Raw genomic sequence first — 26,876 nt, forward strand, 5'->3', positions numbered from 1 at the left:
ATATTAAGTGCAGATTAAAATGACTAAAAACCAACTATATATATTAAAAATATCACTCTGTCACAATAACACCGAATTTTTTAATATTCATCTTCTCAGTGATGTTAATGCTAAAGCCCATAGCTATTTTACAATACTTTACAAACAAAGACAATCAGACTTCATCCAAATTCGCCTGGTTTAATAATGATATCCTTGAAGCAAAGAAACTCTGAAATAAAGCAGAACGTAAGTGGCGCAAACAAATCTCACAATACATGAACAGATGTTAAAAGTAAAAAGAATACAGTAAATCATTTAATACGCAAGGCTAAAAAGTCCTACTACTCGGATAAAATAAAGACTGGTCAAAACAAACAGAAAGAGTTATTCAGAGTAACAAGTACACTTCTTGATCCAAACTATGGCGCCACTAAGCTTCCAGAAACTGTGTCTGTACAGGAACTCCCAGATAAATTCTCTGCTTACTTTTCCCAGAAGATTGTAAAGATTCGTGAAGGATTGGTTACTGAGATCAGCGGACATGTCTGTCATAACAATTTGTCTTCTGAAGTTCCAACTCTCTCTCATTTCCAACACGTGTCTGTGTCCGAAGTGGCTAAAGTTATAAAGCAATCTTCCTCAAAATCATGATCACTTGACCCCCTCCCGACAATATTATTAAAAGAATGCCTACCAACCAGTGATGGGATTTCAAAAAAATTCTTGTCAGACATTTTTCCCGAAAATAAAGGGGCATAACTCTTATCGTAATTTAAGCAGACGTTTTCAAAACACAATTAAGAATCACGTGTCAACAAAATATGTTCAAATTCATATGTAAAAAAAAATAGGTGCACCTCGTTATATTTCATGTTTAAAACCCGTACGGCATTCAAATTTATGTCAATAATATTCCTACAAAATTACATGACATCGTAATACTATAGAATGGCAGCGTGCCGACTGCTGCCGATCTGTTTCAAACTCCCCCAAAATTACCGTATTTTTCGGGTCATACGTCGGTACATTTTTCAGCCAAGTCCGACATTCGTCTGATACTCCGTTTCGATTTATATACGGAAGGTAAAAAAATGACATCCCGAAACGTTAACGACGCTCTAATACAACGAGCGAGTGACACCAACTGCTCAATAATTGCATTCGACTGTAGCACGCGCTATTGTCTAAAACAATTAACTACTTACGTCATTCCAATTGAAATATTCGTCAACATTTCTTGGCGTGTTTATTTATTTAATTAAAGACATAAACTCCCTTCAAAATATGATCATAAATCCGACAATATGCCATCAAAATAGAATCTTTTCCCGGACATCATGCGTATTGGATTCAGCACGTAACATCTATTAATTTCACGTGTCCCGCGAGATTTGTACTTTCATTTTAATTACTGAACTATATAAGCGACATTTGCGTGTGTGTGATACAATATATGTTGATTTGAGGTGTTATATACTATCAGGATATGTGACATATTATATGACTAATTTCTACGTGTTATTGTCCGACACAAAGGAGATTAAAACGTGAGACAATGGTGAAATCACGGGTTAATCAGATTAAGTTTATAATCACTCTTATTGGATTGATATATCGTCCGACAAAGGAGAAGCAATGACTTCGGTTCAGGATTGATTTGATGAATTGTCCGACAAAGGATTAAGTAAGCCAATCAAGGCAGAATAGTAGTTAATCAAGGTAGGTGTGTATAGACGATATAACACGATAAATAGTCGATCACTTAATTAACTAATCAATCCAGCCTATTATCAACGATAATCGGGTTGCACGGTAGTTATACACTCAGTACACTATATTAATTTTAGAATTTGAATATTATTCACCATGTCTTGATGTCCGATTGGGCATATTCCCGGTCGGACAATTTTGGGCGTTTCGAAAAAAGATTCGGACAAGTCCGGAATATACGGGTAAAATCCCATCACTGCTACCAACCATTGTACCTATTATGACTGACATTATAAACACTTGTATTTGTGAAAACACTGTTCCTGACGATTTCAAAACCACAATTATCTGCCCACTAATTAAAAAAATTCAACTTAAATCAGAATCTGGAGAAAAATTACAGTCCAGTATCAAACCTGAATTTCCTATCTAAAAGTAAAACCTTAGAACGTGTAATAGCAAGCCAACTCACATCCCATGTCAGTGACAATGATCTAATGGAAGAGTTTCAGAGTGCTTACAGGAAGTTTCATAGCACCGAGACTGCTATTGTTCGGGTACATAATGATATCAACATGAGTTTAGATCGCCGTGAATGTGTGCTTCTAGTTCTCTTAGATTTATCCTTGGCTTTTGACACTGTAGACCACGATATCTTGCTTCACAGGCTACAATCTGATTTTGGTGTTAATGAAAACGCTCTGAGTCTGTTAAGCTCTTATGTTACTAACCGCTCACAAAGTGTTGTAGTGAACGGAATATCTTCTTACCCTTCTGTTCTGGCTTCCGGTGTACCACAAGGTTCCGTTCTCAGACCGATCTTGTTTAGTTTATACACTAAACCACTTGGCCTCATAGTAAGACATCATGGATTATTATTTCATCTATATGCGGATGATACACAGTTGTACATTTCGTTTAAACCTATCAAAAGTGACTTCGACATTTCCAAGCGGACATTAAAATCTGGATGAACAACAATTTTTTTAAACTTAATGTAGATAAGACTCAGTATTTGGTTATTGGGTCGTCTTTAAACAGGAAAAACTTTGATCTGTCAATACAAGCAGGAGATAGCTGCATTGTCCCTTCTCAATCAGCCCGAAATATTGGTGTAATTTTTAACTCCAATTTTTCTTTGGAAAATCACATAAACAATATATGCAAAATAAGTTATTTTAATTTAAGAAACATAGCTAAAATACATAAATATCTGTCAGTGGATGCCACAAAAACACTAATAAATTCATTAATTACTTCGCGTATTGATTCTTTGAATTCTGTCCTGTACGGTGCACCCCTCAAACATCTTGAAAAACTGCAAAAATTACAAAACTCAGCTGCTCGCCTTATTTCTGGAACGGTATATAGGGATCATCATTTAAGATTTCTCTAAAAACCCACTTGTTTAATAGGGCTTTTAATTAATCATCTCTGTGATAATTATATCTATATTTTATGCATTACTTACTCAACTTTTATGTATATTATTCACTTTTTTATGTTTTAATCTTATATTTGTTTTGTCAATCATATTATCTTTATTGTAAGGCGTCATTGAGCACTTTTGTGGAAATGGTGCTATATAAACGCTTATAAATAATAATAATAATAATAATAATATTCCAAAAATCTCAGTCCCTTTTGATATTTGCGCATCTCAGGCCATAACTTTCTGGATTATGGCCCCTGATTGTACAAAAAATCATTTTTGTTTTTAGCTTGTTCTCTATCCATCTCTTTCAAAATGTGGGCGTAACCTGCCTTGCAACCACTGGTTTATAGTCATAAATTAAAAGGAATGTGATTTCTGGACAATTGAGAGCCTCAACAAATACCAACTCTAACTTATGATTTATGATTGACAATTGATGATTTGTTCCTTATTTTTTTTTTTTTAAATTTTGTGAGCTTACTTACATATAGTTTTTGTTATCCTGTAAGAAATATACTTTTATTTAATAACTAGATGGCGTTATTAACCTTGGTTGAATATATCTTGAAATGGGTTTGCAATTATTAGAGTATGGTACATGTACATATTTGTGTATTTCAGGAAAAAGACGGCACTTTCAATTTTGACATTGAATCAGTGAAACACACCGAATCCTGTGAAAAGGTAAATATGACAACTTGTTAGGGACTAGATTGTGTTTATAGAATATTTTATTGAGTTTGTATTCACTTTTGTGTTTATTATAGATAAGTAAATGGTATGAAAGTGGTGAAACATGGGACAGTAAGTTTTCTACAGTAGCAGCTAGTTATGAAGAATGTAGAGCAGAATGTGTTGGTCTTTATCTCTGTCTATCTACAGATGTACTTAAGTACGTAGACTACTCTATAAACAATATAATACTCTCTCATTATAAAATTAAAGAGTACAACAAAAATTGTTAGCTACTTGTATGTAACCTTATCAAGCTTCGCAGTAATCAATTTAATGATTTTTATACGCCCCTGTCAGTCCAGCGGTCCATCCTTCGGTCTGGCGTCTACAATTGCTTGTGGACGCTCTAGAGGCTCAAGTTAATATTCGATTGTTTAAGGTCATGAGATGAACAAGCCTATTGATTTTCAACAATTTCCAATAATTACAGCTCTTAATCACTTTTAGAAATCTTGTGGATGCTCTAGAGGCTAAAGTTGAAATCTGATTGACTTCAAATTTATACACAGTGTTCAAGTTCATACAACGAAGAATCCTATTGTTTTTAAACGATTTACACTAATTACTTCCAGGGTTATGACCCTTTATCACTTTGAAAAATATTATGGATGCTCTTCAGGTTAAAGATGATAACTAGTTGACTTTAAATTTATACACATTGTTTAAGGTCATAAGGTGATGAATCCTATGGATTTCCAATGGTTTCTGATAAATATTATGGCCTAATGATTACTTCAGAAAATCTTGTGGACGCTTTTCAGGCCAATGTTATCATTCGATTGACTTTAAATTTATACACAGAGTTTAAGATCATGAGACATAGAATTCTATCGATTTTCAATGATTTCCGATTACTTGAAAAGCTTAGACCATATTATTAAACGTTTTGACTGCCCGGATGACTTAGTTGCTTTGGGTGTATGTTTCGTTGCCTGGCAACATATCTTTATTATTACAACACTATTGTCTAATCATGTTATTCCCCAAGACTTTTCTTTTCATGGGGACAATACCCCCAGAGTTCTGTCCTGTTCAGTAGCGTTGCCTTGCTGAGCTCAGCCATTAATTGTATGCTTCTCCTCTCTCTTATAGAAATCCTGGGGGAAACCCTGTGGACCCTTTTTCTGATGTTGATGTATATTATCGTCAAATTCATAGAGTTTGATCATTAGATTACAGAGAAAAACATTTCTATTGCAAATCATAGTTATACCTTTATTTCTTTAAATGATGTATCAATCTATTAAAAAATTCATTTGTAGGATATTTGGTCATACCCATGATGATGCTGATGATATTATTTATATTAATTGGTTAAATATGGTTAGAGCAGGATTAATTGGTTTAGAATTTTATTCTCCTGACACTGGTAAATGGAAACAGGTATGTTGTCATTGTTATACTTATAGGTACTTTTATCATTTTAATACTGAACCGGATACACAAAATTATTTTTGTCTTGAAACAGTCCTAAATACAACTTTCCTACATTAATCACAGGATTGTTACTGAAATAAAGCACATACACCAGAGAAGACTGTAATCGTTGGTAAGATTTATGTTTACTAAGGTTCCAGAAGTAAATGCAGTTACCATAGATTTCACAATAAAATTTATTTCTAGGGTGTTTCTCATATCATTTTCAGAGAAAACAATATATAATTGTATGATAACAGGGATGCTTTTGGTATTGCATAATGCAACGTGATATTGACTAGAACCTGGTTAGTCAATGGCAGTTTTTTTTTGTTATTTGTATGATTTTTTTTGTTATTCTTATGTTTTATCATTATTATGTTTAATTGTTATTTTTAGGCCCATATGAATGCTCGTTATGTTATATTACAAGTGTTAATAGAAGCAGGTGAAGATTTTGTTAAAGTAGAGAAGATAACCGGTGAAGATGGTAAACCTGATTTACGTATTACACTAGATCGTACCAAGATTATTTCTGTTGGTAAACCAGCTATTGGTAAATTTCTACGTAAACTACAGGTATGTTTATTACAACTATTAGACAAATGTGATACAGTCAGAATATATAGTATTTGTGATCAACCGATGAGTATTTATATATAATAAATCTACCAGTATCTATTTGCAACAAGTTGTGTTTACTTTTAATTAGTTTAAATTTTACAATTCTCAGATAAAGATTGACACATCCTGTAAAGTTGGACAGTTATCTGTAGAGAATCAGTACATGATAAGTAAAACATATTTTGTAAAAGTTTCATGATATATTTATATTATGTCTAGGTGTATAAATCTACTGGTGATTATGAAGCTGGTAAAGAAATGTATGATTTTTTTTCTAATGTTGATAATACGACTGAACCACATTTCTTACGATTACGTGATGTAGTAATGGCAAGAAAACAACCACGTAAAATGTTTGTTCAACACAATACCACAGCAAACGGTGAGAAAACCTTTTAAATAAACAGACTATTATATAAATAATACAGTGACAGAACACAGTTTTTATGGGATACAATCACTAGTTTTATTCTAAAAACACGACGTTTCGACAAGTATCCTCTTATCGTTATCAAGCACAATGACATTTAGTAAACTTTAGGTCAATATATACAAAATTCATAGTGAAACCATCAACATGGATTAAAATAACAGTAACAAAAATAATCTAAGAGGTAAAGGATATTTAACAAAAACTATAAGCACAACAAGGTAATTAGCTTATTGAATAAAATCTAATACACGAGTAGGGGGTTATTAACTAGTATGAGGCCCTTCAAAGGGTGCCATGAATAAACAGGGTAAAGGCAAGCTGGGCAGTCCCTTATCACCCTTAATCTCTGAAATTTTCATGACAGAATTTGAAAAGTGTGTGCTAAGAACCTCTCAAATTTCTCCTATCTTTGGCTTCGCAAGGTCGACGATACGTTTGTGGTCAATGAAGAAAATGATGAACCAATGTCCCTACTAGAACACCTGGACAAACAGCATCCCAGAATTAAATTTACTATCGAAACAGAAAAAGATGAGACCATACAATTCTTAGATGTACAAGTTATAAAAGTGAATAATCAAATGAAAACAAAAATATACCGCAAACCAACCCTCACAGACCAATATATTAATTACAACTCCAGTCATCCCCACTATATTCAAAGAGTTCTTATATCCACCCTAGCACGCAGAGCAATTAACATTTGTGAACCAGAATTCCTGCAGGAAGAATTGGACCATTTACACCATGTGTTTTGTACCTTGAGTAATTAATCCCCCCTTACTAGTGAATAAGCAGATCAATGAAATGATAAAAACCACCAGGACAGATTGTCAAAAACCTGAAAAATCCCCCATCAGAATAACCTTGCCCTTTTATGGTAATCTAACATACAATGTGAGCAATCTACTGAAGAAATCAATCATCGATACCACATTCTCGGTCCCCACTCCCCACCACCCTGAAAAAAATACTCAAAGCCAATGGTAAGCTGCAACCAATTGTCCCGATTCAACCCAAAGGAGTCGTCTATCAAGTGACTAGTTCCTGTAATCAAATAAATATTGGGGAAATGAAACGACCAATTGAAAAAAGAATAACAGAACATAGGTCCAAAGCTGCCACTAATAATTCAGCCATAGCAGAACATCTACAGAACCACCCGCAACATTGAGTTAAATGGAATGAGGTCCAAATACTCACCGCCAACCAACAGAACAAGAAAACCAGGAAGATCCTAGAAGCTATAAACATCAGAAGATATTCACCTGAACTTAATAGTGACTTAGGGCTTTACATCCCCAGGGCATATGATGATGTTATTAATCTGCATAATTTAATTTAACTATGGTAATTTAGCACCCTTGGTTGTATTAAAATCTCCCCCTTTTGATTGTTATGTTTTCACTATTATAGCTTTTCCCAAACCTTTCCATTATTTGTGTATTGTTATATTTGTATTTATAAATCCATATCATATTATTCTGTCAACCTTACCTGAATGAATTACATTGCTTTAGATTCTTAATTAGGCCAAAAAAAAAATGTTCTGTTTCCGGTAACCCGACCGACCCATTACAAAACCTGCCGACTCAATTTTTTTTTAGTGTCAAGAGAAATACAAAAACATTTTTGTTCAACGACCGACCGTTCAGAATACTCTAAGCCTATCGGATTCGTGAAAATGCCTATTTATTTGTTGCTATAAATGTATATAAATGCCATCGTTCTTTGAATCTGCATTTACCGATCGGAATAGTCGGGTACGTTGTACAAACTGCCATACTGTTGACGCAAGATTGTAAACTGACGTGAAAATCGAGACTACAGGTTTCGTTTAGATTTACCACTGCACATTCCGAAAGGCTATAATCCTCACAACCTTCGTTCTAATAAGTAACGGCACGCAATTGGACAAAAACAAGTTAACGTATATTTCAAACAGGTGGATACGATCTGTTCGATTGGTATTTAACAGAAGACAAATAAATTTATTACGGACCTATTTCGTGCGACGGCACAATATGATTTTTTAAGTTTTCATCGCGATTTCTTTCCCTTGAACAAAATGGCCTCCCTACGCTATGTTTTTTAGCATAGTACCATTAAAAAGTCCATTTGCCCCCTAAGAGAATATTTAAATCATAATCTAGACTCTGATACATTTTAAACAATTATCCAAGAATTCCATCCACCAATCTATTTGTGCTTCATGTTCCTCGGTGTCGACTCAACCTAACATAAAATTGAAGATTTATTTCGCACAGAATATTATGCTAGTTGCTACAATAGATCTACTACTAGATCTAACAATGTAGCATTAAAAAAAAAAAAAAAAAAAAAAAACCTACCTACCTACCGACCCTACCCTATTTTCCATCCGTTACAGGAAACAGAACCCTTTTTATACATCCACATGGAAATGTGGTCGTATATTGCCGTCGCTTCCGTCCGTCCGTCCATCCGTCCGTCGTCCACAATTTCTTTTGAACACTCTACAGACTACATTTATTATCTGATTGTTTTGAAATTGATATATGTTGTTTGCATTAGTGAAATGAAGAAGCCTATTTAAGTTATCAACCGATCTGTATGAAATTTATATGCGTCATTTAAAATAGTGAAACAAAGAATTCTATTGAATTTCAGCAATTTCCTTTAATTACATCTAGAGTTATGGCCCTTGTTTCACTTTGTTGAATCTTGTGAACGCTCTAATGACAACAGTTATCATCCGATCTGTTTGAAATTGATATGCATCATTTAAATTAGTGAAACGAAGAAGCCTATTGAATTTCAGCAATTTCCGTTAATTACGCCGTGAGTTATGGCCCTTGTTTTACTTTGTTGAACCTTGTGATCGTTCGAACAACAAAAGTTATCATCTGATCTGTATGAAATTTATATGCATTATTTGAATTAGTAAAACGAAAAAACCTGTCGAATTTCAACAAATTCTGTAGATTACTTCCAGAGTTACGACCCGTGTTTTAGTTTTTAGAACCTTGTGAACCCTCAAACGACGAAAATGATAATGTCATCTGTATGAAATTGTCTATTAAATGCTTCTAATTACTTATAAAAGAATAAATATGCGACAACCCTTGCTTGAATATTAGCTGCTGTGGGCGTATGTTTTGTTGCCTGGCAACCTATCTTCTTTTTGGGCCTTACCTGTAAGACTGTCCCTTTGAAAAGTAAAAATACTAGACCATGGCTAGTCTCCCTTACCATAGGTGGCGCTTGTCGCTACCGGAAGTAAATATATCGCCATACTAATTCATCATTCTTTTTCTTACAGTCATCCTGTTAAGACTTAAAATATCCAGTGCATCAAGCAGATCTTTTGAATTCTGAGTTTGTTTTTTGGTTTATTTTGTTATCTTCTCATCCATTTGAGTTTATTTAGACGTGTATTTTTTTTTTAAAAGGTTTTTGGAGGTTGTTGTGACGAACACTTGTTGTCATGTGACCTCTTTGCCTCCAACACTGGTTGGTTAAAGTGTACGTGAATTGATAGGGTTAACAGTCGGACGTTAAACCCTTTCATTTCTATTGATCGGGTACCTGTTAGAAATGGTTCTAGTAATAGTATGTTCGGTGTGTGATTGGCTTGTGTTGTGTTACTAGTACAAACTGTTCTTCTGAAAAGACTTGCGAGTTATGTAGAATATGGTCCCAGGACCAATGGCTTTCGGTGGCCCAGGTTGGGCACAAAAGGCCTCATGGCAATGACGATATTCTCTCGATTTCTACACATGGTTGTATTCTACCAGTTTCGTCATTCCCAAAGAAGTCTAAAAAGTCTGTCGCCATGGCATCCTTCAATCCCAAATTAACCAAAACTAGCAAGAATAAAAAGCCTATGAATCACGGTAAGGATGGGAAATCTTTAGGGAATGGCAGGTCTATGCAGAAGACTGATGTGGGTCAGGTCTCTTCTGTTCATGTGGTAAGTTCTCTGGTTGTCAACCAGGGCGCACAGTCGTCTACCGAGTTACAGTTAGCTAGCATTAACCTGTCCTTGGCATCTTTTATTGATGTGGCAACGGAATTAATAAGGAGGACTTGTGTCCCCGCAGCAACAGGTTTTGGCTAGTCAGCTTCCCCAGTCGAACGACATTTTGTCAGATGACGAATCTATTGGCTCGAGACGGACTTGGTTGCCTTCTTCCCGGGCTGAGCATTTTGCCGCGCCTGTCGTTGAATTTTCACAACAGGTTTCGGGTCCTACTTCACCTCGCTCTTTTGTCGGTAAGGACAGCAAGTCCTTGAATTCCGATCCCAATTACTCCTATGTCAATTCGGTGATTGGGGAAATTTATAGGATTCTGGATCATTGCACTCCTCCTCCCATGACTAGTTCAGTTCAATTTCGTTCCTCTCTAGATAATATTTGGCATAGTCAGGAACCCTCCTTTTCGCGTTCTCTTCCTCAAGCAGAGGTTGTTGGGTTGACTTTGGACAGGTGTAATAAGGCACTTAAGCAAAGCAAGTTAAAATCCTTTTCTGTGAGAAATCCGATGTCGTCTTTTAAGCAGAAACTTCCGTTAATGTCTTCTGGAGTTATGGCCCTTGTTTCACTTTGTTGCACCTTGTGAACGCTCTAACGACAAAAGTTATCAACCGATCTATATGAAATTTATATGCATCATTTAAATTAGTGACTACATTTATCGTCTGATTGTTTTGAAATTGATATATGTTGTTTGCATTAGTGACATGAAGAATCCTATTTAATTTCAATAACTTCCGTTAATGTCTTCTGGAGTTATGGCCCTTGTTTCACTTTGTTGCACCTTGTGAACGCTCTAACGACAAAAGTTATCAACCGATCTATATGAAATTTATATGCATCATTTAAATTAGTGTTACGAAGAAGCCTATTGAATTTCAGCAATTTCCGATAATTACGCCTTGAGTTATGGCCCTTGTTTAACTTTGTTGTACCTTGTGAATGCTCTAATGACAACGGTTATCATCCGATCTGTTTGAAATTTATATGCATATTTAAATTAGTGAAACGAAGAAGCCTATTGAATGTCAGCAATTTCCGTCAATTACTTCTAGAGTTATGGCCCTTGTTTTACTTTGTTGAACCTTGTGAACCTTCGAACAACAAAATTTATCATCCGATCTGTATTTATATGCATTATTTGAATTAGTAAAACGAAAAAGCCTGTTGATTTTCAACAATTTCTGTAGTTTACTTCCACAGTTACGGCCCTTGTTTTTAGTTTCTATACGCCCACATTGAAATGTGGACGTATATTGCCGTCGCCCCTGTCCCTCCGTCTGTCCGTCCGTCGTCCACAATTTCTTATGAACGGTCCAACGCCAAAAGTTATCATCCAATTGTTTTAAAATTGATATATGTTGTTTAAATTAATAAGATGAAGAATCCTATTTAATTTCAATAATTTCCGTTTATTACGTCTAGAGTTATGGCCCTTGTTTCACTTTGTTGAACCTTGTGAACGCTCTAGTGCCAAAAGTTAACATCCGATCTTTGTGAAATTTATATGCAATATTTAAGTTAGTGAAACGAAGAAGCCTATTGAATTTCAGCAATTTCCGTTAATTACAACTAGAGTTATGACCCTTGTTTCACTTTGTTGAATCTTGTGAATGCTCTAATGACAACAGTTATCATCCGATCTGTTTGAAATTGATATGCATAATTTAAATTAGTTCAACAAAGAAGCCTGTTGAATTTCAGTAATTTCCGTTTACTACATCTAGAGTTATGGCCCTTGTTTCACTTTATTAAATCTTGTGAACGCTGTTAACGCCAAAAGTTATCACCCAATCTTTGTGAAATATATTTGTATGATTAAGATTAGTGAAATGAGGAAGCCTATTGAATTTCTGCAATTTCCATTTATTACATCTAGAGTTATGGCCCTTGTTTTACTTTATTGAACCATGTGAACGCTCTAACGCCAAAAGTTGTCATCCGATCTTTCTGACATTCATATGCATTATTTAGATTAGTGAAACGAAGAACCCTATTGAATTTCAGCAATTTCCGTTTATTACGTCTGGAGTTATGGCCCTTGTTTCACTTTATTGAACCTTGTGAACGCATTAACGCCAAAAGATATCACCCGATCTTTGTGAAATTTATATGCATGATTTAAATTAGTGAAACGAAGAAACCTATTGAATTTCAGCAATTTCCGTCAATTACTTCTAGAGTTATGGCCCTTGTTTCAGTTTGTAGAACTTTGTGAACCCTCAAACTTATAATCTAATCTGTATGGAACTTTCTTGTAAGGCCCCCAATTACCTACAAAGGAATAGATATGCGACAACCCTTGTCGACCGCTCGGACGATTTAGCTGCTGTTGGCGTATGTTTTGTTGCCTGGCAATCTATCTTTACTAAACCTCAAGGATAGTTTGTTTGTTTCGGTTAAGAGCTCAACGCTTTTAGACACTTCGACCCTTTTAAGAAGTGTTGTGTCTGTTATTTCTTATCAGGATTGGTTAATTAATTTTCCGGGTGTCAGTGCTGACGTCCCTTCTCCTCAGAAGTCTGACATGAATCTTCTTATGGTTGTAGCGGATTTGGCTGACCTTTTGATTAAGGCCTCTTCTAACCTTGATTTAATGAGGAGAGACTTTTTATTATACGCCCACATTGAAATGTGTTCGTATATTGTCGTCACCTCCGTCCGTCTGTCCGGCGTCCACAATTGCTTGTGGACGCTCTAGAGGCTATCTGATTAACATTAAATTGATACACAGTGTTTGAGGTCATGAAACACAGAAGCCTGTTGATTTACAGCGATTTCTGATAATTACTGCCAGAGTTATGGCCCTTGATCACTTCAAAAAATCTTGTTGAGGCTCTAAAGGGTAAAGTTAATATCCAATTGACTTTAAATTTACAGTGTTTAAGGCCATGAAACAAAGAAGCCTATTGATTTTCAGCAATTTCCGATAATTACTGCCAGATTTATGGCCCTTCATCACTTCCAAAAATCTTGTGGACGCTCTAGAGGCTAAAGTTAATATACGATTGACTTCAAATTTATATATAGTGTTTAAGGTCATGAGACAAGAAGCCTATTGATTTTCACCGATTTCCGATAATTACTGCCAGAGTTATGGCCCTTGATCACTTCAAAAAATCTTGTGGATGCTCTAGAGGCTAAAGTTATCTGATTGATACACAGAGTTTAAGATCTTGAGACGAACAAGTATATTGAATTTCAATGAATTTTTATGACTTGAACAGCTAAATCCATGATATTAAAAGTTTATAAAAACCAAACAAATTCTAATGGTTTTCTGATAATTACTTCATGAGTTGTTACTCTTAATCAGATTTTAGTGTATTATAAATGTTTCATTACCGAAAAAAGTAAAAATATGTGACAACACTTGTTGACTGCCCGGACGATTTAGCTGATGCGGGCGTATATTTCGTTGCCTGTCAACCTATCTGATAGTTTTCAGACGCAGCCTTACAATTCAAATGTGAGGATGCCTCCTCAAGCAGGTCAACGCAATTCTCCTTGTTTGATTGACTGCTCTGTAAGAGATGTTTGTACATTTAGACAAAGCAACATCCAGAGAGGTAGGTTTGCTCGTGGTAGGGATTCTAACTGGCAGCCCTTCCGTGCTCGAAGGGGTCGCTAGCGGTTTGCCTTCTGTCGATCGTCCGGTAGGTGGAAGACTTCGTCTTTTTTCAGAAGAATGGTCTTCCACACTACCCGACAATACTCTCCTTCATCTGGGTGAAGTTGGGGTTTCGGATTCCATTGAAGGAAAGTCCCCCATTATCGATCACTTCTTCGTTCACAAAATCCACCGCATAGAGGAGGAAATAGAGTCTCTTCTCTCAAAGGGTGCAGTGGAGAGGGTTTCAAAGCTTTCCTCCTCGGGGTTTTATTCCAGATTGTTTCTGGTGAAAAAGAAGAATGGAAAGTTAAGACCAGTTTTAGATCTAAGTCTTTTCAATCTTTGCACCTATCCCCCAAAGTTTCGGATGTGTACGGTATATCAGTTAATTCAGGACATATCAGTAGATCTTCGAGACTTTCACATGCCCATTCACCAATCGTCAAGAAAGTACCTGAGGTTCGGCTACAACAACAAAGTTTACCAATTTGTATGTCTCCCATCTTCAAGACGCTCACTTTCACATGCCCATTCGCCAATCGTCAAGAAAGTACCTGAGGTTCGGCTACAACAACAAAGTTTACCAATTTGTATGTCTCCCATTCGGCCTATCGCCCATTAGTTTTTACACGGTTAATGAATCACGTTATGAAGATAACCGGGTCTATTCCTCGGCGTAGCTTTGACGACTCTCTCCTAAAACATCGCAATCCCTCGATTTTATAAAAAGCAGGGATAGACCTTTTGAAACTCTTCCACCGACTGGGTTTTTTGCTAAACCTCGAAAAGTCTGATTTGGTTCCTAGTCAGGTTTTCACGCATCTAGGTTTGACTTTTCAAACAACTATCGGCATAGTGTCTATTTCGGAAGACCGCATAAAAAGACTCCTTCGGGTTTTGAATGCCGTGTTAATCGCAGATCACCTGAGAGCCCGGACTGTTCTTTAGTTGCTAGGGACACTTAACTCGGTGGCGGATTACATTGTTTTAGGGAGACTGTACATGCGCCCCCTTCAATTTCTTCTGCTAAGTCAGTGGAAACCGTCCTTTCATCATGTCGACAGCTTGATCAGAATTAGCTCGGTTTTCAAAGATCATTGTCGGAAGTGGTAAGACCTAGCATGGCTTCGATGGGGCATGTCATTTCTTCCAATCCCCCATGTGTTCACTCTGTTGGGGGATTCAAGCAGTCTGGCGAGGGGCGCTTCCCTCACTCCTCTAGCGTTGAGCGTACAGGGAATTTGGACAGTTGCACAGAGGTCTCTTCACATCAACAATTTAGAAATGATGGCAATATCGGAGGCAGTCTGGCGAGGGGAGCTTCCCTCACTCCTCTAGGGTTGAGCGTACAGGGAATTTGGACAGTTGCATAGAGGTCTCTTCACATCAACAATTTAGAAATGCTGGCAATATCGGAGGCTTTACACCATTTTGCCCCGGTCTTAATCAATCAATCGGTTTTAATTCTGTCGGACAATACAACCGTCGTCTCCTAACTCATAAGACAAGGGGGAACAAAATCACCAGATCTTTGCCTGTTAGGCTGTCACCTCTTACCATGGGCCCACAAACATCGAATTAAACTTTATTTCATTACATTCCGGGAAAGTTGAACGTTCTAGCCGACATCCTCTCCAGACAGAATCAGATTTTGGGTACGGAATGGTCTCTTCATCCCATGATAACCGATCAAATTTTTCAGATATGGTCACGACCTCACATCGACTTATTCGCAACAGCGTGGAATCACAAGCTCCTAACGTATGTCTCCCCTTGTCCGGATTCGCAAGCGTGGGCAGTCGACAAGTTAACTTTGAATTGGAACGGCCTGTATGGTTATGCGTTTCCCCCATTTGGTCTAATTCCAAGGGTATTGGAAAAGGTGAAGTTGGCAGAGTGCAGGATTCTACTAGTAGCAACCCTGGTGGCCGAACCGTCCCAGGATAACTTTTTGTTGGATCTTCTCTTCGATTTTCCAAGAGTTCTTCCAACTGGACCGACAATGCTCAAGCAGCTGCACACGAACGTTTTTCACAACAGCCTTGCGATCTTCAACCTTCATGTTTGGCCCTTGTCCGGGATCGCTTGCGAGACTAGAGTTTTTCAGGAACATCTGCTGAAAGAATTTCCGGTGCTAAATGCAAATCAACATCAAGAGTATAATATGACGCTAAGTGGCACATTTTTACACAATGGTGTCAGCAGGAAAATATTGTTCCAACCAAAATTTCTATACAGCGCTTGGCCGATTTTTTCAAATTTGTGTTTGACGTCAAATCCTTAAGACCTTCGACAATAAGTGGTTATAGGTCCTTTATTTCAAACACGTTGAAGCATTTTGGAAGAAATGATATTTCAACTCATGTGGTGTTAACAGATTTGTTTCAGTTTTATAATAGGGAACGCCCGGTTGTTCAATCTTTGTCCCCAGGCGAGTAAGTGAAATTCAAGCATTTTCCATTGACCCACAATGTTTCCATTTGACGGCAGATCATTTGATTTTGTTAACTGAGCCAGGCTTCTTGGCCAAGAATCAGCTACCGCATAAAGCTCTGCCTCCTATTAAAATCAAGAGTTTGACTAATTTTGATCCAGATTCCGCTGTTTTGTGTCCGGTCAGGGCCGTCAAGTTTTATCTTGACGCTACTAAGGTACGCCACACGGCATGTACCAGGTTGTTTTTATCGTTAAAAGGAGGAGGGGGCGGCGTATCGAAATCCACAGTTTTACGATGGATTACTCAAGTGGTTAAGTTGGCTTATTCTTCGGCTAATAACGAGGACTTGGTTTTTCATAAAATAAGAGCTCACGAGCTTCGTGCTCTTTCAACTTCGTGGGCTTATTTTAATACAGTTTCAGTTGTTGACTTATTAGAAGCCGCATTTTGGAGGTCTGAGAGTTCTTTCAGTTCTTTCTATCTAAGGTCCCTGTCTAGCCAGTCTGACGATCTGTATCATTTTGGTCCTCTCTCTGTGGCTCAGAAAATCATTCAGGCTTAAGTTTATTACTTATTAGCCGTTGATTGCACTGGTAGAGTTTTATTTATAGTTAGTATTAGTTTTTACGTTTAAATCTACCGTCCTGCCTTATGGTGGGATTCAGCAATGTTATTCATTCAGGTAAGGTTGACAGAATAAATTAAAAAATTTTTACAGTAAATTTAATTTTTCTTATACTTACCTGAATGAATAACTTAATGTCCCAACTCCCTCCCTGCTAGATTTCATTAATATTAAAAGAAAAGAATGATGAATTAGTATGGCGATATATTTACTTCCGGTAGCGACAAGTGCCACCTATGGTAAGGGAGACTAGCCATGGTCTAGTATTTTTACTTTTTAAAGAGACAGTCTTACAGGTAATTAAGAATCTAAAGCAATGTTATTCATTCAGGTAAGTATAAGAAAAATTAAATTTACTATTAAAAATTTTATATGGCCTCATTATCTGTGCCTCATCAGCTTTACCCTGTTTATTCATGGTACCCTTTGAAGGGCCTCATACTAGTTAATAACCCCCTACTCGTGTATTAGAGTTTATTCAGTATGCTAATTTGTTAGGCTTACAGACTATTGAGATCACTAAAATTATTATTATTAGGCTTTCAGACTTTCGTCTGAAAGTCTATTGAGATTACTAAAATTATTATTAGGCTTTCAGATTTTCGTCTGAAAGCCTATTGTTTTTACTAAAATTATTATTAGGCTTTCAGACTGTAGTCTGAAAGTCTATTGTTTTTACTAAAACTATTATTATTAAGATTTCATATTTCATATGAAAGCGTATTGTTTTTGTTAAGATTATTAGGGTTTCACACTGCGTAGCTTGTGTGAAACACTATTGTTTTTATACGCCCACATTTTCATGTGGACGTATTATGCCGTCGCCCCTGTCCGTCCATCCGTCCGTCCACAATCGTTTGTGGACTCTCTACAGGTCACAATTCTTATCCGATTTTGACGAAACTTGAAATATAGGTTTATCCCCAAAAGATCTCGGCTGCTTTCGATATTGGCATGTATCGGATCGAAACTTCATGGATTATGGCCCCTGATTGTACGAAAAATCACGTTTTTAGCTTGTGGACCCTATAGAGGTCACAATTTTTATCCGATTTTTTTAAAACTTGAAATATAAGTTTATAACCCAAAGATCTCAGTTCCTTTCGATATTCGCGCATATCGGACCGTAACTTCCTGAATTCCCACATAACAATATGATGTTAATTTTACGTTACATTTACGTAAAAATGGTCAGTCAGTTTACCATCATTTTGCTCATCTTTTTAACGATAATTTTACGTCAGGAAATGACGTTAATCTAACGTAAACTTTACGTCATTTTTACGTTATATTTACGTCATTTTCTGACGTAAATCTAACGTAAACTTTACGTCATTTTCTGACGTAAATCTAACGTAAAATTTGCGTAAAGTTTACGTCATTTTCGTTAGATTTACGTCAGAAAATGACGTAAACTTTACGTTAGATTTACGTCAGAAAATGATGTAAATATAACGTAAAAATGACGTAAACTTTACGCTAGATTAACGTCATTTCCTGACGTTAAATTGTCGTTAAAAGGATGAGCAAAATGATGGATATCTAACCGACCATTATAACGTAAATCTAACATTAAATTAACATCATTTACGGATGCAATTCTAATGTCAAATTTTGATGACCAAAGTTACGAAAATATAACAAACCATTAAAACCTTCAAAATTATTCATTATTTGCGGCAGTAAATGGGAAGTACATTCAATCAATAATCAAATTTTCCTGACCCGTGGGTGAGGCTAAAAGTTGAGTGGTCCAACGTGTGCGCTTTAGATCATAAGGTCTGTCATTGAGTCAAGTGGTTTGTTTCCACACCCAACTTGAACATGGGTTTTCTCTGGGTCCTCCTACTACTAAAGATTCCTGGTGCGGATGAATTATTCAACTTGAATTGAATCACTTAGTCCCAAAGGACAGTTTATGTCTATTGGATGTTTTACCCCATTGCTCTCTATCTACCCATAACCAGTCAGAATTCTAAATGTATTGCACAGAAAAGTTAAAAATCTAGCAGAATAATATGACAAAATATACTACAAGTATGTATACATATACTTTATTTAAAAGACAAAAATATAATGTTATAAAATACAAAATACACATTTAAATATTAACAGTTTTTATCCACAGCTGTTTGAGAAATGAAGACGGGCATATGCCACACAGTGTGCAGAGCTATGGCATACTCTTATATAAAATTCCAACTGCCAAGGGATCTTTCACACACACACACTTGAGTTTACACTGTACCTTGTTTTTTTGGTCCCTTCCGTATGACTAGTCAGCCATCCATGTCAGGTCCTCTGTCCGGCATCACTGACAAGGGAAAATGTTCAAGAAAAAGGTCTACATTAGCGCTATGAAAGTGCTGATATGCATATAAGAAAGAAAAAACTGGGATATTGACCAAATTGGGCCAAAACCTATAGCCTCTATCTTATTTGCTCAAGGTATTGATGGAATAGGAGTTAACTTTGGAATGAGTGAAATGAAATGGGGTTTAATGTCCTATTCCGACAGGGCTAATGACATGGAAATATGCTATACAGTGTCCTATTATGGAATTTTATCCAGACAGCGGCGCTAAAGCCTACTCTTATATCGAATTCAAACTGCCAAGGGATCTTTCACGTGCACACCAATGTGTGCACAGGACCTCGGTCATTCGTACCATCCAAACGACTAGAAAGCTGTCCCTCCTTGTCAGGCCCTCTGTCCTGCACCTCTGACAAGGGGAGGAAACCAAGTCTGGAAATCACGAAGAACTTTCTCGGCCGACACTGGAATGGAATGTTGTGGAATGCTGAATATTGATAGGTTTCGTCCTCTCATGATTCCAGTGTGTAACACAAATTTGAAAAAGATCATTTAAGAATAAACACAGCATCTATTGCATTTGAAAAAGGGAGAATTAACCAAGGAAGGCAAAGTCCTGAAAAGCTGTATATTGATAATGCTTGTCCTCTCACAATCGGAATGATTCACATTTCACACCCAGTGTACGGACAAACAGGGCCAAAATTGATATGTGGGTGTATAAACAAAGATATATACTACACCAATATTACATGTGTTGCAGAATTGGTTTAACACATTTCAAATATAATTGTAACACGGATATTTGCAATGGTTGATCCATGACAAAAGATTTGAAATATTTTGAAGAGACGCAAAAGGTTACGCCATACAGTGTGCTATAAGGGAAATTTTGCCCAGGCAGCAACGCTATGGCCTACTCTTGTATCGAATTCCAACTGCCAGGGGATCTTTTATGTGCATGCCAATGTGTACACTGGACCTTGGGTTTTTTTTTGTCCCATCCAAACGACTAGACAGCTGTCCTTGTCAGGCCCTCCATCCTGCATCACTGACAATGGGAAACCACACCGGAAAATCAGGATGAACTTTCTCGGCCAATGCAGGGATCGAACACCCGACCTCAAGGCTAGCGAGTCAGCGTCTTACCCACTTAGCCACATGATCCCCCCTTGGCCTATGTACATGTAGAGATGAATTTTGAGCTACCTTTATATATATATTTCTATTTTTAAAACCCGCGACAAGTATATTTATATCAAGGATGTAACCCTCTATCAGTTAACCCGTCACGGATTGGTTGCATTGGTGAACCGGTTCAAAATATTCGTTTCATATCATACCTGACCTTCAAATCCAGGAATTGTAGCCACAACGGGGATCACATTGGTTAAGTCGGTAAGACACTGGCTATCTAGTCTGGAGGTCGGGTGTTCGATCCCTGCATTGGCCTAGAAAGTTATTCCAGATTTTCCGGCATGGTTCTCCCTTGTCAGTGATGCAGGACAGAGGGCTAGACAAGACAGCTGTCTAGTCATTAAAATAGGACAAAAAAATGAGGTCCCATGTACACATTGGCGTGCACGTACAAGAGCCCTTGAAGTTAGAATTCGATATAAGAGAAGGCCGTAGTGCCACTGTCCGGGCAAAATTTCCCACATAGCACACTGTATGGCGTATGCCCATCTTCATTAGCCCAGTTCAGAGCAAAACAGTAGGACGTTAAACTTTCATTTCACTAGCCACAGCTCTGTTTTCTTTCACCAAAGGGGGGGGGGTGGATGGCTGAATGGTTAGCGTGCGCGCACTGTATCATAAAGTCTGTCATTGAGTCGACTGGCGTGGTTTCGAATCCCCAGTTGTACGTGGCAAGGAGTAGGGTCGCCTGTCCAAATTCATGGGTTTTCTCCGGGTCCTCCGGTTTCCTCCCACTCCTAAAGACCCCTACGCGCAAGCGAATTATGTAAATAAAAAATTAAACCATATGTTAGTCCCGAAATGACCTAGTTTGTGTCGAGTGGACGGTAAACCCCATTTCTCTCTCTCTCTCTCTTTCACCAAAGGGGGGGGATCAAGTGGCTAAGTGGGTAAGACGCTGGCTCGCTAGCCTGGAGATCGGGTGTTCGATCCCTGTAAGTTCATCCTGATTTTCCGGCGTGGTTTCCCTTGTCAGTGATGCAGGACGGAGGGACTGACAAGGACAGCTGTCTAGTCGTTATGGGACGAAAAACTGAGGTCCCGTGTAGACATTGGCGTGCACGTAAAAGATCCCTTGGCAGTTGGAATTCGATATAAGAGTAGGCCGTAGCCCCGCTGCCCAGGCAAAATTTCCCTCATAGCACACTGTATGGCATATGCTCGTCTTCATTAGCCCAGGTTAGGAGCAGAATAGTAGGACGTTAAACCCCATTTCATTTCATTTCATTTCTTTCACCAAAGACCACATAAATACTTCATTTAGCACTTGTCATTTGAAACAGTTATAGCCTATGTCTTGTCTGGAAGAGGGGGCATCATCACATTACCATACAGGGTATAAGTCGATGTTGAGTATAAGTCAAATTGCCAAATTTTACATTTTTCCGACCTACATCCATAATTAAGTAGAGGCGGTATATAAGACTAATGTTTTTCAACTCCACGAGTTTCGAGACTGTTATCCTAGTCTAATACCGTGCCGGTGTACGCCGAAGAAAAGTTGGGCCATATAAATAATGAGGGTCTGGGACAGTTGTCAATAACACTTGCATTTATAAACAAACATGAATCGTGATGACGAATTAGGATTCAATAAAAAAAAACAACATAGATATGGCCCATGAAGAGAGAAATTTTACAATAAAAAAAAATTAAGAGTGTTGGATATTGAACTGACAATGCAATCAAATGGACTTTCGGAAATGGCATTCTTATATAAATTTCATGGGCGTCAACATCTTGTTTTAGGACTAGTTACCTTCCTTAGACTTTGTTTATGATAATGTAAAAGACCGGATAATCTAGCCTATGACCGATTATTCTCAAATGTTGACAACGCAACCACACTAATATTCGTAGAATATAGAATATTTTTTTCTAGATGATAGAGACTAATAATATGCCAACATTGAAATGTGTGCATAAATATGGTATATACTTAACTACACCAATATTATACCTATGTCATAGAATTTGTTACAAACATTACAAATATAATCTTAATAGAGATCTTTGCTATGGTTGATCTATCAGTAAAAATTGGAAGATTTGTAAGGAACGCAAAAGGTTATTGTTTACTGGCTGCAGCAGGGAGCAATAACAGGAACACAGATGATTTTCAACTCACTGATACAACTCAGTTTAAACTTTAAGCCAAAGAGCTGTTATATAATACTGTGACAGGATATCTGCTCTAAACTAACTAGTCATCAAAGAATTGACTGTCAAAAGTTCAGACAGAAAGTATTTTAGGCCTACAATGCTTGTAAAGCTTTGGCCTACATTCTGATGATATTTGTGCTACCATAGATACATATATATTTATATCATTACGTTATGTGACAAGTAGTAGTGTTTGGCAAGTAGTAGTGTTGTCTAACTATCATTATAAAGCCCATATAAATCTTTTTAGAACTTCTTTGTCATTACTGCCACCAAGGGTGCTCAAATATACATGTAGGATCTGTAAAAAAAAAAAATAAATAAATAAAAAGCAACTTTATACTCCCCAAAAAAAACGTAATTGGGTTAAACGGCCTACTGTTCAGCTCCAACTGGGCTGACAGCCAACCTACTGTGGATCTGTAATGAAATGGGGTTCAACATCATACTGTTCTGCTCAAACTGGGCTAAAGAAGTTGGACAAATGCTTGAAAGTGTGCTGTGATGGAAATTTTGACTGGACCGTGTGTACAAAAGAGCTTGGTTTTTTGTCCTATCCGAACAACTGTACATTAGCCCTTACCAGCCCCTCTGTCTTGCACCAGTTAAAAGAGGAACCATGCCAGAAAATCCTGATGAACTTTCTTGGCCACCACAAGAAAAAATAAGCAGGGGAGTAGGACTGAAACCTTTATGTACAAGTATGTACGGGCAAACTTGTTATTTAATGTTATAGGCCTATGTATATAATTAGAGTCTTGATTATCCATTTTTCAATTAAATTAAATCATTAACATTAACCGCCAGTGTTTGAATCTGTGAACATCTCGAGTACCCGATGGCATTGAGACTTGATTATAGACTTAACAATGTCTTATAAAAAATTTTAACATTTACAGTCTCAAGAAATACCTACTTAACCTACGTACAATATATAGATTTAGCTCTTGCATTATGCATTATTAAATTTGCAAAAATATCAGTACAATAACAACAAAAAAACCCAACCTGAAACACCCATAAAAATGTTTAGAAAATACTACATGTACTTATATTATAATTAGCACAGCCTGAATTTTAACAGTCTACATCATTAATAAATTCGTTATGTGTTTGATAATTTTTGGATCCAGATTTTTTAAAAACAATTTTGGAACCAGTATTACTTTCGATAACTTAAAGCAATGTTGATTTTGTTTATGAATAGTATGGTTTACGGACAATGTAACTGCATCGTGTTAAAAACAAATACTGACTGTCTGATATACAAAGTTGCGTGCAAACTTTTTCCACGGCCAGATTATTTTTTTTATCAACATTAGATCTATCGGTATACTGTCAACGGAAGTTCGCATAAAAAGTGCACTTACCTTCAACTTTACTTTGCTGAATCCAAAATCGTGTGTGCAGTGTGGAATAGCTTTATTTAACTTTAAATCACGGCATCATTTCTTCTTTGGGAAAAATAATAATTACATTATGCCGCCATTTTAAATCCCAGAATTCCGTACGTTCCGGTCAAACGAACAAACAAAAAATATTTAATAAATAATTGAAGCAATTTAGATAAATAACAACAATAACCGTAACCTATAAAAAAAATATTGTAATGTGAATAGAAATAATATGATATAAACCGATTTAAACACAATCATCAACCGTGAACAGATCGTGACCTTGACCTTGCCCGAGTCGATAAAAATATATTTTTACATCTATGTAGTTCTAAAAATGGCGGCTGTTCGTTTGAAAGGCCTGTAATATTTCTGATAATGAATCTATTCATATAATTTGTTTGTATACGCTCTACCATATTTTATATGAGGTTACATAATTATGTTATATTAAAAGAATAATCAAATCGGGGAATTTTAATTTTCAGAGATAGGTCTTTTATCGAGAGACGATAAATATATGGACTTTTTTAGCTAGAGTAGATCTCTATGTTAATTGACTGGGTCATTAATATGTAACAGGCATTGCCTGAGTAGAGCGAAGCTGATTATTGTCAAATATAAAACCTTCATAATTAATTTTCTCAAGTGATACAAAAAATGTTAAATAATTTAGTTTTTCAAAATTGATTTTTATTTAGATCTAAATTTTATACATTAATTTTGTTTTTAAAAAAAAAGAACAAAAAAGTTTGAGAATTATTTTCATTGACGTAAAAAATATGTGACGTCATTGATTAGACGCATCATAGAAATAGTTCTATGAGGCGCGTAATCTTGCTTGGACGAGATTTGGTAAGTTGACATGCGCATTGCCTGTTTTCTCCAGTGTATCCGGTTTCGGTCTGAATTTTTTCTTAATCAACAGTCTGTGGGTAACATTTTCAATTACGCTCCTGTGTTACCGGAAAAGAGCTTTGCTCAAGCACCGCGCTTCGCGCGATGCTGTAGAGCTTCGCTCTATGTTATCTATTTTTCAGATTCATAACTTAAAAAAATGGAACTAGTCTTGGTCCAACCTTTATTTTTATATGGTTTTACAACTTATATAATTAAGTGTTGAACTTTTAAATTCGAAATAAAAAAACGGCACCAATCGACTCATGACCTATTTTATATATTAGGCGTTTTTGTGAGTCGATTAGATTAGGTTTTGATTTGCTAGTACGATTTGGTATGATTTCGATTTGATTAGCTATGGTCCACAAATGTGAAATTTGATAATTACGATTTGGTAAGATGGCTGCCACCACGGACACCGATCAGAAAAAAAATTGTCTCTGGTAACATGATGAGGGGGGCGTGTGTTTCACGTGTAGTCCAAGTTACCTACAGATTACAGTGACACTGCTGGCACCCAGAGGGCCTAAAATTGCTTAGAGCCAGAGGTGATCTAACATTCTTGTGGACTATAAAGTTAACATTAAAGGAGCTAAATCGCTAACATTTGGGACCTAGAAATTGACAAAAGTGGGTCGCAATGCATATAATACTGTAGTATGAATGTATATAAACTGATTTACATTCAATGGTTTCCGTTTTTACTCCAATTTCAAATCCGTTATGTTCGGCGAAATAAGCCAGCAGTCTCAAGCGAGTGCAAATTTCTAGCGTCTGGTTATTCCAGTTTACATACGCCGTTTGATTTGGTGCAATGTGTCTAGCCTCGTCCCTCGAGTCTCTTGATACAACTAGGGCTGAAGCGCATTATGGTACACGATTCGTGTACCAATGGTAAAATGTTTATTTTGTCTTAAATATTGGATATCAAAAGCCCATCTTTTCCCGTTAAGATCACAACATGAATGTTGATATAATTTGACAAATAAATCGTGTTTTCAATGTTGAAGATTTTGGATGATATTGAGTTAGAGACTTAGCTACTTTAAACACATCAAATGCGTTTTAAAAAAACATTTTTTATGGAGAAAAACAACAATAAGCATTAAAAATTACTTACGATGTCGAACATTCCGCCATTTTGAAAACGTCAAATCTAATCGCCTAAACACCTCCTGGGACGATTAGGTCGATTTGCCTAATCAGTTGAGTTAAATCGTCTCACAAATGTAACGATTAGCATAATCAACTTGGTTCACAAATGCGTATAATAGCTAATCGGTCTAATCTAATCGGTTCACAAAAACGCCTATTGTATATGTAGACAGCCGCCATTTTAAATGACATTAACAACACACATAGATTTAAGCTCTGAGTGAGCTAATGAAGACAGGCATACACTATATACAGTGTACTATGACGGAAACTTTGCACAGATAGCGGCACTATATGGCCTACTCTGATATTGAATTACAACTGTCGGAGTGTCTTTTACGTGCATGCCAATATGTACATGAGGACTTGATTTTTCGTATGACCCGAACAACTATACCTTATCCCTTGCCAGATCCTCCGCCCTGCCACAGTCCATAGAAAATTTCCGTCATAGCACTCTGCATTGCGTATGACTATCTTCAATAGTCCGACTGGTGCAGAAAAGTATGAAAATGAATTTTAAATGGGGTTTGAACATCCTACTATTTTATTCCAAGTGGGCTAATGAAGAAGGGCATATGCTATAATGGTTAAAATGTTGTGATTTCGGGTTAAAATGCCGTGATGTTGGGTTATCGCCTTACGAAGGGTGATATCAGTCACCATATCTACTGGGTTTCTTTAATACTCATATTTATAGTATTTTATAGAGTCAGACTAGTGGACTA

General features: G+C 36.7%; 1 protein-coding gene and 1 long non-coding RNA gene across 8 annotated transcripts in view; one reads left to right on the plus strand and one right to left on the minus strand.

Annotated features, from left to right (window-relative positions):
• LOC126821204 (uncharacterized) overlaps window positions 1–24,775 on the minus strand; it is a 163,188-nt gene extending 138,413 nt beyond the window's left edge. The window contains exons 1-2 of the long non-coding RNA XR_008788043.1: window positions 24,070–24,775; window positions 22,918–23,000 (exon numbers count right to left, since the gene is read on the minus strand). This is a non-coding gene — a long non-coding RNA (uncharacterized LOC126821204). The remainder of the gene's footprint in view (window positions 1–22,917; window positions 23,001–24,069) is intronic.
• Window positions 1–26,876, plus strand: part of LOC126821157 (dipeptidyl peptidase 3) — a 183,136-nt gene that overhangs the window by 115,265 nt on the left and 40,995 nt on the right. For all 7 annotated transcript variants that reach the window (XM_056100758.1, XM_050549511.2, XM_050549513.2 and 4 more), the window contains 5 exons: window positions 3,749–3,811; window positions 3,895–4,019; window positions 5,125–5,245; window positions 5,678–5,857; window positions 6,122–6,284. In XM_056100758.1, coding sequence (XP_055956733.1) covers window positions 3,749–3,811; window positions 3,895–4,019; window positions 5,125–5,245; window positions 5,678–5,857; window positions 6,122–6,284 — 652 coding nt within the window. The remainder of the gene's footprint in view (window positions 1–3,748; window positions 3,812–3,894; window positions 4,020–5,124; window positions 5,246–5,677; window positions 5,858–6,121; window positions 6,285–26,876) is intronic.

This window comes from Patella vulgata, chromosome 5, assembly GCF_932274485.2.
Source record: "Patella vulgata chromosome 5, xgPatVulg1.2, whole genome shotgun sequence".
Taxonomy (NCBI): Eukaryota; Metazoa; Mollusca; class Gastropoda; family Patellidae; genus Patella; species Patella vulgata.